General features: G+C 47.2%; 2 protein-coding genes across 2 annotated transcripts in view; both read right to left on the bottom strand.

The window, feature by feature from the left end:
* The window catches only part of arhgef3l (Rho guanine nucleotide exchange factor (GEF) 3, like), a 7,023-nt gene extending 4,789 nt beyond the window's left edge, over window positions 1-2,234 (bottom strand). Inside the window, exon 1 of the mRNA XM_029720346.1 lies at window positions 2,190-2,234. Within this exon, the coding sequence (XP_029576206.1) occupies window positions 2,190-2,234 (45 nt within the window). The remainder of the gene's footprint in view (window positions 1-2,189) is intronic.
* A 103-nt stretch (window positions 2,235-2,337) lies between these two features.
* Window positions 2,338-16,014, bottom strand: part of LOC115165258 (ubiquitin-like modifier-activating enzyme 1) — a gene marked incomplete at its 3' end in the record, with an annotated part of 35,593 nt that continues 21,916 nt past the window's right edge. Inside the window, 4 exon segments of the mRNA XM_029718261.1 lie at window positions 2,338-2,534; window positions 3,291-3,472; window positions 6,973-7,190; window positions 7,817-7,927. Coding sequence (XP_029574121.1) covers window positions 2,338-2,534; window positions 3,291-3,472; window positions 6,973-7,190; window positions 7,817-7,927 — 708 coding nt within the window.

Raw genomic sequence — 16,014 nt, 5'->3', positions numbered from 1 at the left:
GAGAGAGAGAGAGGACATCAGTCCCCTAGGTTAGAGAGAGAGAGAGAGAGGACATCAGTCCCCTAGGTAGAGAGAGAGAGAGAGAGAGGACATCAGTCCCCTAGGTTAGAGAGAGAGAGAGAGAGGACATCAGTCCCCTAGGTTAGAGAGAGAGGAGAGAGGACATCAGTCCCCTAGGTTAGAGAGAGAGAGGAGAGGACATCAGTCCCCTAGGTTAGAGAGAGAGAGAGAGAGAGAGAGGACATCAGTCCCCTAGGTTAGAGAGAGAGAGAGAGAGAGGACATCAGTCCCCTAGGTTAGAGAGAGAGAGAGGAGGACATCAGTCCCCTAGGTTAGAGAGAGAGAGAGAGAGAGGACATCAGTCCCCTAGGTTAGAGAGAGAGAGAGAGAGGACATCAGTCCCCTAGGTTAGAGAGAGAGAGAGAGGACATCAGTCCCCTAGGTTAGAGAGAGAGAGAGAGGACATCAGTCCCCTAGGTTAGAGAGAGAGAGAGAGAGGACATCAGTCCCCTAGGTTAGAGAGAGAGAGAGAGAGGACATCAGTCCCCTAGGTTAGAGAGAGAGAGAGAGGACATCAGTCCCCTAGGTTAGAGAGAGAGAGAGAGAGGACATCAGTCCCCTAGGTTAGAGAGAGAGAGAGGACATCAGTCCCCTAGGTTAGAGAGAGAGAGGACATCAGTCCCCTAGGTTAGAGAGAGAGAGGACATCAGTCCCTAGGTTAGAGAGAGAGGACATCAGTCCCTAGTAGTTAGAGAGAGAGAGAGAGAGAGAGACATCAGTCCCCTAGGTTAGAGAGAGAGAGAGAGAGAGAGGACATCAGTCCCCTAGGTTAGAGAGAGAGGACATCAGTCCCCTAGGTTAGAGAGAGAGGACATCAGTCCCCTAGGTTAGAGAGAGAGGACATCAGTCCCCTAGGTTAGAGAGAGAGGACATCAGTCCCCTAGGTTAGAGAGAGAGAGAGGACATCAGTCCCCTAGGTTAGAGAAAGAGAGGACATCAGTCCCCTAGGTTAGAGAGAGAGAGAGGACATCAGTCCCCTAGGTTAGAGAGAGAGAGGACATCAGTCCCCCAGGTTAGAGAGAGAGAGAGAGGACATCAGTCCCCAGGTTAGAGAGAGAGAGGACATCAGTCCCCTAGGTTAGAGAGAGAGAGAGAGAGAGAGAGAGAGAGAGAGAGGGGACATCAGTCCCCTAGGTTAGAGAGAGAGAGAGAGGACATCAGTCCCCTAGGTTAGAGAGAAAGAGAGGACATCAGTCCCCTAGGTTAGAGAGAGAGAGAGAGGACATCAGTCCCCTAGGTTAGAGAGAGAGAGAGAGGACATCAGTCCCCTAGGTTAGAGAGAGAGAGAGAGGACATCAGTCCCCTAGGTTAGACGGAGAGAGAGAGGACATCGTCCCCTAAGGTAGAGACGAGAGAGAGGACATCAGTCCCCCAGGTTAGAGAGAGAGAGGACATCAGTCCCCCAGGTTAGAGAGAGAGAGAGGACATCAGTCCCCTAGGTTAGAGAGAGAGAGAGAGAGGACATCAGTCCCCTAGGTTAGAGAGAGAGAGAGAGAGGACATCAGTCCCCTAGGTTAGAGAGAGAGAGAGAGAGGACATCAGTCCCCTAGGTTAGAGAGAGAGAGAGAGAGGACATCAGTCCCCTAGGTTAGAGAGAGAGAGAGAGAGGACATCAGTCCCCTAGGTTAGAGAGAGAGAGAGAGGACATCAGTCCCCTAGGTTAGAGAGAGAGAGAGAGAGGACATCAGTCCCCTAGGTTAGAGAGAGAGAGAGAGAGGACATCAGTCCCCTAGGTTAGAGAGAGAGAGAGAGAGGACATCAGTCCCCTAGGTTAGAGAGAGAGAGAGGACATCAGTCCCCTAGGTTAGAGAGAGAGGACATCAGTCCCCCAAGTTAGAGAGAGAGAGAGAGGACATCAGTCCCCCAGGTTAGAGAGAGAGGACATCAGTCCCCCAGGTTAGAGAGAGAGGACATCAGTCCCCCAGGTTAGAGAGAGAGGACATCAGTCCCCCAGGTTAGAGAGAGAGGACATCAGTCCCCCAGGTTAGAGTGAGAGGACATCAGTCCCCTAGGTTAGAGAGAGAGAGAGGGGACATCAGTCCCCCAGGTTAGAGAGAGAGGACATCAGTCCCCCAGGTTAGAGAAGGATGGAGCGTGTCCAGTTTGATGAGAAAATATGCCTGCTATGCTCTTGAGCCACTCAAACTGCTATGGGACAATGGACAAGTACTCATCGACTGTATTGAACTGCAGAGTGTGTGTGTGACCTGCAGAGTGTGTGTGTGTGACCTGCAGAGTGTGTGTGTGTGTGTGTGTGTGTGTGTGTGTGTGTGTTACCTGCAGTGTGTGTTCGATGGCGTTGGGGAAGTTCTTCAGTGTGCAGATGGGGATGGACTTCTCCGGGGGGTCCTGGGAGGAGCTGTATGACTCTGTCAGGAAGGGGATGACCACCTGAACGTTTCCCTTGGTGCCCAGAGTACCGGACTCTAACAGCGGCTTCCTGTAGTAGACACATCGCCGGTCCATATACATACCTACAGGAGAGGAGAGACAAGGAATATGACAAAGACTACAAGAGAAAGTATGGCCCTGTACAAATCAGTCAACTCAAAATGGCCCTGTACAAATCAGCCAACTCAAAATGGCCCTGTACAAATCAGTCAACTCAAAATGGCCCTGTACAAATCAGTCAACTCAAAATGGCCCTGTACAAATCAGCCAACTCAAAATGGCCCTGTAACAAATCAGCCAACTCAAAATGGCCCTGTACAAATCAGCCAACTCAAAATGGCCCTGTACAAATCAGCCAACTCAAAATGGCCCTGTAACAAATCAGCCAACTCAAAATGGCCCTGTACAAATCAGTCAACTCAAAATGGCCCTGTACAAATCAGTCAACTCAAAATGGCCCTGTACAAATCAGTCAACTCAAAATGGCCCTGTACAAATCAGCCAACTCAAAATGGCCCTGTACAAATCAGTCAACTCAAAATGGCCCTGTACAAATCAGTCAACTCAAAATGGCCCTCTTATCCAGAGCGATTTACAGTAGTGAATACATACATTTCATACATTCCCCCCCCCACCGAATCATGTAAAGCCCAGAAATATCTATCTCACTCTGTTTAATCATGTAAAGCCCAGAAATATCTATCACCCTGTTTAATCATGTAAAGCCCAGAAATATCTATCACCCTGTTTAATCCTGAAGAAACAGGCCTGTCTGTTCTACCTCCGTACGTTACACACAGCAACAAATGGGAGCAGGAAGTCTTTAGAGCGTGTCTTACGTGCGTCGACGTTGTCCAGAGCGTTGGCGACTCCGTGGAGGCTCTCGAAGAAGTCGTCGTCGTAGACTCGCTCTGTGTCGGGCCCGACGCGGTTCTGGTGTCCCGTGATCCGGATGGACGGGTTCATCTGCTTCACCGCCGCCGCCGCCGTCTCACTCTTCATCTTGGTCACGTCCCACGGCCTGAATATGAACCAAAACACTACTATTTAAAACACGTAGACACGGCCTGAATATAAACCAAAACACTACTATTTAAAACACGCAACACTTTCCAAAATAAGTGCCAATAAAAGATGACTAATTAAATGGTAGTGTTCTCCCTGTATAGGGCACTATGAAATGACCCCAGATCAGTACTAGGGCACTATGAAATGACCCCAGATCAGTAGTAGGGCACTATGAAATGACCCCAGATCAGTAGTAGGGCACTATGAAATGACCCCAGATCAGTAGAAGGGCACTATGAAATGACCCCAGATCAGTAGAAGGGCACTATGAAATGACCCCAGATCAGTAGAAGGGCACTATGAAATGACCCCAGATCAGTAGAAGGACACTATGAAATGACCCCAGATCAGTAGAAGGACACTATGAAATGACCCCAGATCAGTAGAAGGGCACTATGAAATGATCCCAGATTAGTAGAAGGGCACTATGAAATGACCCCAGATCAGTAGTAGGACACTATGAAATGACCCCAGATCAGTAGTAGGACACTATGAAATGACCCCAGATCAGTAGTAGGACACTATGAAATGACCCCAGATCAGTAGTAGGGCACTATGAAATGACCCCAGATCAGTAGTAGGGCACTATGAAATGACCCCAGATCAGTACTAGGGCACTATGAAATGACCCCAGATCAGTAGAAGGGCACTATGAAATGACCCCAGATCAGTAGAAGGGCACTATGAAATGACCCCAGATCAGTAGTAGGGCACTATGAAATGACCCCAGATCAGTAGAAGGGCACTATGAAATGATCCCAGATCAGTAGTAGGGCACTATGAAATGACCCCAGATCAGTAGTAGGGCACTATGAAATGACCCCAGATCAGTAGAAGGACACTATGAAATGACCCCAGATCAGTAGTAGGGCACTATGAAATGACTCCTGATCAGCAGTAGGGCACTATGAAATGACCCCAGATCAGTAGAAGGGCACTATGAAATGACCCCAGATCAGTAGAAGGGCACTATGAAATGACCCCAGATCAGTACTAGGGCACTATGAAATGACCCCAGATTAGTAGAAGGGCACTATGAAATGACCCCAGATCAGTACTAGGGCACTATGAAATGACCCCAGATCAGTAGAAGGGCACTATGAAATGACCCCAGATCAGTAGTAGGACACTATGAAATGACCCCAGATCAGTAGTAGGGCACTATGAAATGACCCCAGATTAGTAGAAGGGCACTATGAAATGATCCCAGATCAGTACTAGGGCACTATGAAATGATCCCAGATCAGTAGTAGGACACTATGAAATGACCCCAGATCAGTACTAGGGCACTATGAAATGACCCCAGATCAGTAGTATGGCACTATGAAATGACCCCAGATCAGTACTAGGGCACTATGAAATGATCCCAGATCAGTAGAAGGACACTATGAAATGACCCCAGATCAGTAGTAGGGCACTATGAAATGATCCCAGATCAGTAGTAGGGCACTATGAAATGATCCCAGATCAGTACTAGGGCACTATGAAATGATCCCAGATCAGTAGTAGGACACTATGAAATGACCCCAGATCAGTACTAGGGCACTATGAAATGACCCCAGATCAGTAGAAGGGCACTATGAAATGATCCCAGATCAGTACTAGGGCACTATGAAATGATCCCAGATCAGTAGTAGGACACTATGAAATGATCCCAGATCAGTAGTAGGACACTATGAAATGACCCCAGATCAGTAGTAGGACACTATGAAATGACCCCAGATCAGTACTAGGGCACTATGAAATGACCCCAGATCAGTAGTAGGACACTATGAAATGACCCCAGATCAGTAGTAGGGCACTATGAAATGACCCCAGATCAGTAGTAGGGCACTATGAAATGACCCCAGATCAGTAGAAGGGCACTATGAAATGATCCCAGATCAGTACTAGGGCACTATGAAATGATCCCAGATCAGTAGTAGGACACTATGAAATGACCCCAGATCAGTACTAGGGCACTATGAAATGACCCCAGATCAGTAGTATGGCACTATGAAATGACCCCAGATCAGTACTAGGGCACTATGAAATGATCCCAGATCAGTAGAAGGACACTATGAAATGACCCCAGATCAGTAGTAGGGCACTATGAAATGATCCCAGATCAGTAGTAGGGCACTATGAAATGATCCCAGATCAGTACTAGGGCACTATGAAATGATCCCAGATCAGTAGTAGGACACTATGAAATGACCCCAGATCAGTACTAGGGCACTATGAAATGACCCCAGATCAGTAGAAGGGCACTATGAAATGATCCCAGATCAGTACTAGGGCACTATGAAATGATCCCAGATCAGTAGTAGGACACTATGAAATGATCCCAGATCAGTAGTAGGACACTATGAAATGACCCCAGATCAGTACTAGGGCACTATGAAATGACCCCAGATCAGTAGTAGGACACTATGAAATGACCCCAGATCAGCAGTAGGGCACTATGAAATGACCCCAGATCAGCAGTAGGGCACTATGAAATGACCCCAGATCAGCAGTAGGGCACTATGAAATGACCCCAGATCAGTAGTAGGGCACTATGAAATGATCCCAGATCAGCAGTAGGGCACTATGAAATGACCCCAGATCAGTAGTAGGGCACTATGAAATGACCCCAGATCAGTAGTAGGGCACTATGAAATGATCCCAGATCAGTAGAAAGGCACTATGAAATGACCCCAGATCAGTAGTAGGGCACTATGAAATGATCCCAGATCAGTAGAAAGGCACTATGAAATGACCCCAGATCAGTAGTAGGGCACTATGAAATGACCCCAGATCAGTAGTAGGACACTATGAAATGACCCCAGATCAGTAGAAGGGCACTATGAAATGACCCCAGATCAGTACTAGGGCACTATGAAATGACCCCAGATCAGTACTAGGGCACTATGAAATGACCCCAGATCAGTAGTAGGGCACTATGAAATGATCCCAGATCAGTAGAAGGGCACTATGAAATGACCCCAGATCAGTAGAAGGGCACTATGAAATGACCCCAGATCAGTAGAAGGGCACTATGAAATGATCCCAGATCAGTAGAAGGGCACTATGAAATGACCCCAGATCAGTAGAAGGGCACTATGAAATGACCCCAGATCAGTAGAAAGGCACTATGAAATGACCCCAGATCAGTAGAAAGGCACTATGAAATGATCCCAGATCAGTAGCAGGGCACTATGAAATGACCCCAGATCAGTAGAAAGGCACTATGAAATGACCCCAGATCAGTAGAAGGACACTATGAAATGACCCCAGATCAGTAGAAGGGCACTATGAAATGACCCCAGATCAGTAGAGGGGCACTATAAATTAAACAGGGTGTCATTAGGAATGCATCCAATGTCTAAAACAGTCAAAACACTGACTAAAGGCCTTAGATAAAGGGTTTTCACACATTATTTAAAACCTCCTCAAGGCATTAGTCTCGTCCTCCTCCTCCTCCTCTCTCACCTGAAGAGGAACTGTCTGTTGAGGTTGGATTTCTCTATGGTGTCCATGTCTGTCACAATGACCTCACCCTCCCCGCTGGCCAATCCAATCATGGCAAAGTTCTTCAGCAGCTCACAGCCAATAGCGCCAGCCCCAACCAGGAAGTAGCGCTGTTTAGCCAACTCCTCTTGCAACTGGGAGCCAAAGACAGCGATCTGGCCGTCATAACGACTGTTCCTCTAGAGGGAAGAGAGGGGGGGTTTTAGAGAAACAGGTGTTTTATACTTCTATAACATGTGTTCTGTATCTGCAGGGTCTGGATGTGCGGTTGCGTTAGGTGTGCGGTTGCGTTAGGTGTGCGGTTGCGGTAGGTGTGCGGTTGCGGTAGGTGTGCGGTTGCGGTAGGTGTGCGTGCGGTAGGTGTGCGTGCGGTAGGTGTGCGGTTGCGGTAGGTGTGCGTGCGGTAGGTGTGCGGTTGCGGTAGGTGTGCGGTTGCGGTAGGTGTGCGTGCGGTAGGTGTGCGTGCGGTAGGTGTGCGTGCGGTAGGTGTGCGTGCGGTAGGTGTGCGTGCGGTAGATGTGCGTGCGGTAGGTGTGCGTGCGGTAGGTGTGCGGTTGCGGTAGGTGTGCGGTTGCGGTAGGTGTGCGGTTGCGGTAGGTGTGCGGTTGCGGTAGGTGTGCGGTTGCGGTAGGTGTGCGGTTGCGGTAGGTGTGCGGTTGCGGTAGGTGTGCGGTTGCGGTAGGTGTGCGGTTGCGGTAGGTGTGCGGTTGCGGTAGGTGTGCGGTTGCGGTAGGTGTGCGGTTGCGGTAGGTGTGCGGTTGCGGTAGGTGTGCGTGTGCGTGCGGTAGGTGTGTGTTATACTCACAGGGGCACAGTCCTCCTCAGTGAGCATGGCTCCTCCCTCTTCCTCAGACAGACACTCCAGAGCATCAAAATACAGCCACTGAATTATGGGCATGAACTTCCCTGTACACGCCTAGGACACACACACACACACACACACACACACACACAGTTATAATACAGTACAGCCATTGAATTATGGGAACTTCCCTGTAGGGAGTTGTAGTTTTCATTAAGCAAATATTCAGCGCAGAAACATGGTAATTATCTACAACGGACCATTTCCAGCTCAGACACTGACCAGAATCTGTCCGAAATAAGATCAATGAGTTTCTTTGGGCTTATTTTGGATCTCAGCTTGTCGCCTACCACTTTGTCTTTGGGACAACGACTTCCATTGTTAGAGACATGAGCATCTCCTCATTATATACAGACCTCTGGATGATACACGTTTACACCGGCTACATTAGGATAGATACACACAGACCACATGAGAGGAATACCTCTGGACGGATACACGTTTACACCTGCTACATTAGGATAGATACACACAGACCACATGAGAGGAATACCTCTGGACGGATACACGTTTACACCGGCTACATTAGGATAGATACACACAGACCACATGAGAGGAATACCTCTGGACGGATACACGTTTACACCTGCTACATTAGGATAGATACACAGACCACATGAGAGGAATACCTCTGGACGGATACACGTTTACACCTGCTACATTAGGATAGATACACAGACCACATGAGAGGAATACCTCTGGACGGATACACGTTTACACCGGCTACATTAGGATAGATACACACAGACCACATGAGAGGAATACCTCTGGACGGATACACGTTTACACCTGCTACATTAGGATAGATACACACAGACCACATGAGAGGAATACCTCTGGACGGATACACGTTTACACCTGCTACATTAGGATAGATACACAGACCACATGAGAGGAATACCTCTGGACGGATACACGTTTACACCTGCTACATTAGGATAGATACACAGACCACATGAGAGGAATACCTCTGGATGATACACGTTTACACCTGCTACATTAGGATAGATACACACAGACCACATGAGAGGAATACCTCTGGACGGATACACGTTTACACCTGCTACATTAGGATAGATACACACAGACCACATGAGAGGAATACCTCTGGACGGATACACGTTTACACCGGCTACATTAGGATAGATACACACAGACCACATGAGAGGAATACCTCTGGACGGATACACGTTTACACCTGCTACATTAGGATAGATACACACAGACCACATGAGAGAAGAATATACACAACAACGAGAGAGAGAGACAGTTTGTCTACTTTGAAGAAGTAGTAAAATGGTTTAGTCAGACAGCTCTGCAGCATACTAAGGCAGGCTAGCTAAATAGGATGACTACAAACAGAGAGTACGAGGAGAACAGAGATAACGTGAGATGGTTGTCTGGCTGCTACTGTCTGAGCACAGATGAGATGACTTTAACCTGTTTGGTATAGGGGGCAGTATTGAGAATTTTGGAAAAAATATGTTCCCATTTTTAACTGCCTCCTACACCAACTCAGAAGCTAGAATATGCATATTATTGTTCAGGTTTGGATAGAAAACACTCTGAATTTTCTAAAACTGTTTGAATGGTGTCTGTGAGTATAACAGAACTCCTATGGCAGGCAAAAACCTGACAAGGCTTCAAGCAGGAAGTACCCTGTCTGACAAGGAGTCGTGCGTCTTACCTCTTTTTATTGAAAAGTAAGGATCTTAGCTGTAACGTGACAATTCCCAGGGCTCCAATAGGCTCTCAGAGCCCGCGAAATAACTGAAGGTTTACGAGGGAACCTCAGGTTGAAATATATTATCGCCTTTTGTAAGTGGATGCTCGGAGGACCTTTCAATGATGCGCGTGCATGAGTCGCTTCTGAGGAGAAATTTTATTCGGCTGTTTAGGCTCAATGCATACTCCCGGTCGGAATATTATCACTTCTCTACGACATAAATGGCATAAAAATTTGTTTTAAACAGCGGTTGACATGCTTCGAAGTACGGTAATGGAATATTTAGACATTTTTGACAAGCCAACGCGCCATGCGCGGGACCGTGAAAAAGCATTCTAGAACTCACGAACAAAACGTCGCTGTTGGAATATAACGATGGATTATTTGGGACCAAACCAACATTTGTTATTGAAGTAGAAGTCCTGGCAGTGTATTCTGATGAAGAACAAGCAAGGTAAGAACATTTTTCTTATAGGAAATGTGATTTTGGTGGAGGCTGAACTGGGTGGGTATCTAAATAGCTAGCCCTGTAATGCCGGGCTATGTACTTAGATTATTGCAAAATGTGCTTCATCCGAAAAGCTATTTTAAAATCGGACATATCGAGTGCATAGAGGGGTAATGTATCTATAATTCTTAAAATAATTGTTATGCTTTTTGTGAACGTTTATCGTGAGTAATTTAGCAAACTGTTAGTAAATTCACCGGAAGTTTGCGGTGGTTATGCTTTTTCTGAACGTCACATGCTAATGTAAAAAGCTGGTTTTTGATATAAATATGAACTTGATTGAACAGACATGCATGTATTGTATAACACAATGTCCTAGGTGTGTCATCTGATGAAGATTATAAAAGGTTAGTGCTGCATTTAGCTGTGGTTTGGGTTTATGTGACATGATATGCTAGCTTGAAAAATGGGTGTCAGATTTTTTCTGGCTGGGTACTCTGCTAACATAATCTAATGTTTTGCTTTTGTTGTAAAGCCTTTTTGAAATCGGACAGTGGGGTTAGATTAACGAGATTCTTGTCTTTAAATAGCTGTGAAATAGTCATATGTTTGAGAAATTGAAGTTATAGCATTTCTAACGATTCAAAAATCGCGCCACTGGATTGAAGTGGCTGTTACGTAGGTGGGACGAAATCGTCCCACATACCCCAGAGAGGTTAAGGAAGGAAACAAAGTCAAAGAAAAACTAAGTAATAGAAATATGTTGTTATTTTAGTAATTTACTGTTGTTCTATAGATGTCTTCCCAATGTAGACCAGACAGAGAATATGGAATAATTTAAATGGTTTTGACAATTGAATGCTGACAATTTTGAGATTTGGAATTCCCATTAAGAAGCTCTACAATCATAGTAGTGTCATTATTTCATATGTTAAAAAATAAAGAATTTGAAACCAAAAACGGGGATTATTTTTGTAATAAATCGAGCCGACCTGAAAAACCACCAAATGATTCAGAACGTGAACACACCGCTGTAACAGCGACTGCATCAACTTCCCTGTACATGCCGAGAGAGAAGACAGCCAGGGTCCTGAGGCTTAGGTGGGAGGGTTGTTTAACTTACACAAGATCAGTACAACAGTTAGCCTGAGCCAGAACGGTCCATAAGGGTCCAGAACGGCCAATAAAATCAAATGTTTTGTCACACGAGCCGAATACAAAAAAAGGTTAAGACATTAAAGTGAAATGCTTTTATTTATTTTTTATTTAACTAGGCAAGTCAGTTAAGAACAAATTCTTATTTACAATGACGGCCTACCCCAGAGATACCCGGACGCTGGGCCAATTGTGCGTCGCCCTATGGGACTCCCAATCACGACCGGGTGTGACACAGCCTGGACTTGAACCAGGGACTGTGGTGACTCCTCTAGCACGGAGATGCAGTGCCTTAGACCGCTGCACCACCCGGGAGTCACCAGCTGGCTGGTTACATGCCGTATCGGCAGGATAGAACAGCGGCGTCTGGTAAGACAAGGGGGGGTGGACTATGTGTATTTGTAAATAACAGCTGGTGGACGATATCTAAGGAAGTCTCGACGTTTTGCTCGCCTGAGTTAGAGTATCTCATGATAAGCTGTAGACCACACTATCTACCTAGAGAGTTTGTCTATATTCTTTGTAGCTGTTTACATACCACCACAGTCAGAGGCTGGCACTAAGACAGCATTGAATGAGCTGTAATCCACCATAAGCAAACAAGAAAACGCTCACCCAGAGGCGACGCTCCTAGTAACCGGGGACTTTAATGCAGGGAAACTTGAATCTGTTTTACCTCATTTCTATCAACATGTTAAATGTGCTACCAGAGGGGAAAAAAACTCTGGACCACCTTTACTCCACACACAGAGACGCATACAAAACTCTCCCTCGCCCTCCATTTGGCAAATCTGACCATAATTCTCTCCTCCTGATTCCTGCTTTCAAGCAAAAATTAGTGACTAGATCAATAAAAAAGTGGTCAGATGAAGCAGATGCTAAGCTACAGGACTGTTTTGCTAACACAGACTGGAATATGTTCCTGGATTCATCCAATGGCATTGAGGAGGACACCACATCAGTCATTGGCTTCATCAATAAGTACAATGATGACATCATCCCCACAGTGACCGTACATACATACCGCAACCAGAAGCCATGGATTACAGGCAACATCCGCACTGACCTAAAGGCTAAAGCTGCCGCTTTCAAGAAGCGGGACTCTAACCCGGACGCTTATAAGAAACCCCGTTACGCCCTCCGAACCACCAAACAGGCAAAGTGTCAATACAGGACAAAGATCGAGGCATACTACTCCGGTTCCAACGCTCGACGGATGTGGCAGGGCTTGCAAACCATTAGACTACAAAGGGAAGCACAGCCGCGAGCTGCCCAGTGACACGAGCCTACCAGATGAGCTAAGTAACTTCTATGCTCGCTTCGAGGCAAGCAACACTGAGGCATGCATGAGAGCATCAGCTGTTCCGGACAACTGTGTGATCACGCTCTCCGTAGCCGACGTGAGAAAGACCTTTAAGCAGGTCAACATACACAAGGCCGCGGGGCCAGACGGATAACCAGGACGTGTGCTCCGGGCATGTGCTGACCAACTGGCAGGTGTCTTCACTGACATTTTCAACATGTCCCTGATTGAGTCTAATACCAACATGTTTCAAGCAGACCACCATAGTGCCTGTGCCCAAGAACACTAAGGTAACCTGCCAAAATGACTACTGACCCGTAGCACTCACGTCTGTAGCCATGAAGTGCTTTGAAAGGCTGGTCATGGCTCATATCAACACCATCATCCCAGAAACCCTAGAACCACTCCAATTTGCATACCGCCCAAACAGATCCTCAGATGATGCAATCTCTATTGCACTCCACACTGCCCTTTCCCACCTGGACAAAAGGAACACCTATGTGAGAATGCTATTCATTGACTACAGCTCAGCGTTCAACACCATAGTACCCTCAAAGCTCATCACTAAGCTAAGGACCCTGGGACTAAACACCTCCCTCTGCAACTGGATCCTGGACTTCCTGACGGGCCACCCCCAGGTGGTAAGGGCATGTAACAACACATCTGCCACGCTGATCCTCAACACAGGGGCCCCTCAGGGGTGCGTGCTCAGTCCCCTCCTGTACTTCCTGTTCACTCATGACTGCACGGCCAGACAACACCATCATTACATTTGCTGATGACACAACAGTGGTAGGCCTGATCACCAACAACGACGAGACAGCCTATAGGGAGGTCAGAGACCTGGCCGCCGTGTGGTCCAGGACAAGACAAAGGAGATGATTGTGGACAACAGGAAAAGGAGGACCGAGCACGCCCCCATTGTCATCGACCGGGCTGTAGTGGAGCAGGTTGAGAGCTTCATGTTCCTTGGTGTCCACATCACCAACAAACTAACGTGGTCCAAACACACCAAGACAGTGGTGAAGAGGGCACGACAAAACCTATTGTCCCTCAGGAGACTGAAAAGATTTGGCATGGGTCCTCAGATCCTCAAAAGCTTCTGCAGCTGCACCATCGAGAGCATCCTGACTGGTTGCATCAGTGCCTGGTATGGCAACTCCTCAGCCTCCGACCGCAAGCCACTGCAGAGGGTAGTGTGAATGGCCCAGTACATCACCGGGGCTAAGCTGCCTGCCATCCAGGACCTCGATACCAGGTGGTGTCAGGGGAAGGCCCGCACATTGACTCTGTACCGGTACCCCCTGTATATAGCCTCCACATTGACTCTGTACCGGTACCCCCTGTATATAGCCTCCACATTGACTCTGTACCGGTACCCCCTGTATATAGCCTCCACATTGACTCTGTACCGGTACCCCCTGTATATAGCCTCCACATTGACTCTGTACCGGTACCCCCTGTATATAGCCTCCACATTGACTCTGTACCGGTACCCCCTGTATATAGCCTCCACATTGACTCTGTACCGGTACCCCCTGTATATAGCCTCCACATTGACTCTGTACCGGTACCCCCTGTATATAGCCTCCACATTGACTCTGTACCGGTACCCCCTGTATATAGCCTCCACATTGACTCTGTACCGGTACCCCTGTATATAGCCTCCACATTGACTCTGTACCGGTACCCCCTGTATATAGCCTCCACATTGACTCTGTACCGGTACCCCCTGTATATAGCCTCCACATTGACTCTGTACTGGTACCCCAGTATATAGCCTCCACATTGACTCTGTACCGTAATACCCTGCATATAGCCTCCACATTGACTCTGTACTGGTACCCCCTGTATATAGCCTCCACATTGACTCTGTACCGTAATACCCTGTATATAGCCTCCACATTGACTCTGTACCGTAATACCCTGTATATAGCCTCCACATTGACTCTGTACCGGTACCCCCTGTATATAGCCTCCACATTGACTCTGTACCGTAACACCCTGTATATAGCCTCCACGTTGACTCTGTACCGTAATACCCTGTATATAGCCTCCACATTGACTCTGTACCGGTACCCCCTGTATATAGCCTCCACATTGACTCTGTACCGTAACACCCTGTATATAGCCTCCACATTGACTCTGTACCGTAATACCCTGTATATAGCCTCCACATTGACTCTGTACCGTAATACCCTGTATATAGCCTCCACATTGACTCTGTACCGTAATACCCCCTGTATATAGCCTCCACATTGACTCTGTACCGGTACCCCCTGTATATAGCCTCCACATTGACTCTGTACCGGTACCCCCTGTATATAGCCTCCACATTGACTCTGTACTGGTACCCCCTGTATATAGTCTCCACATTGACTCTGTACCGGTACCCCCTGTATATAGTCTCCACATTGACTCTGTACCGGTACCCCCTGTATATAGCCTCCACATTGACTCTGTACCGGTACCCCCCTGTATATAGCCTCCACATTGACTCTGTACCGTAATACCCTGTATATAGCCTCCACATTGACTCTGTACCGTAATACCCTGTATATAGCCTCCACATTGACTCTGTACCGTAATACCCTGTATATAGCCTCCACATTGACTCTGTACCGTAATACCCCCTGTATATAGCCTCCACATTGACTCTGTACCGTAATACCCCCTGTATATAGCCTCCACATTGACTCTGTACCGTAATACCCCCTGTATATAGCCTCCACATTGACTCTGTACCGTAATACCCTGTATATAGCCTCCACATTGACTCTGTACCGTAATACCCTGTATATAGTCTCCACATTGACTCTGTACCGGTACCCCCTGTATATAGCCTCCACATTGACTCTGTACCGGTACCCCCTGTATATAGCCTCCACATTGACTCTGTACCGGTACCCCCTGTATATAGCCTCCACATTGACTCTGTACCGTAACACCCTGTATATAGCCTCCACGTTGACTCTGTACCGTAATACCCTGTATATAGCCTCCACATTGACTCTGTACCGGTACCCCCTGTATATAGCCTCCACATTGACTCTGTACCGTAACACCCTGTATATAGCCTCCACATTGACTCTGTACCGTAATACCCTGTATATAGCCTCCACATTGACTCTGTACCGTAATACCCTGTATATAGCCTCCACATTGACTCTGTACCGTAATACCCCCTGTATATAGCCTCCACATTGACTCTGTACCGGTACCCCCTGTATATAGCCTCCACATTGACTCTGTACCGGTACCCCCTGTATATAGCCTCCACATTGACTCTGTACTGGTACCCCCTGTATATAGTCTCCACATTGACTCTGTACCGGTACCCCCTGTATATAGCCTCCACATTGACTCTGTACCGGTACCCCCTGTATATAGCCTCCACATTGACTCTGTACCGTAATACCCTGTATATAGCCTCCACATTGACTCTGTACCGTAATACCCTGTATATAGCCTCCACATTGACTCTGTACCGTAATACCCCCTGTATATAG

This window comes from Salmo trutta, chromosome 28 (genome assembly GCF_901001165.1).
Source record: "Salmo trutta chromosome 28, fSalTru1.1, whole genome shotgun sequence".
In the NCBI taxonomy this organism is placed as follows: Eukaryota; Metazoa; Chordata; class Actinopteri; order Salmoniformes; family Salmonidae; genus Salmo; species Salmo trutta.
Note: the sequence above shows the minus strand (reverse complement) of the source record. Positions and strands in the feature narration are given on the sequence as shown.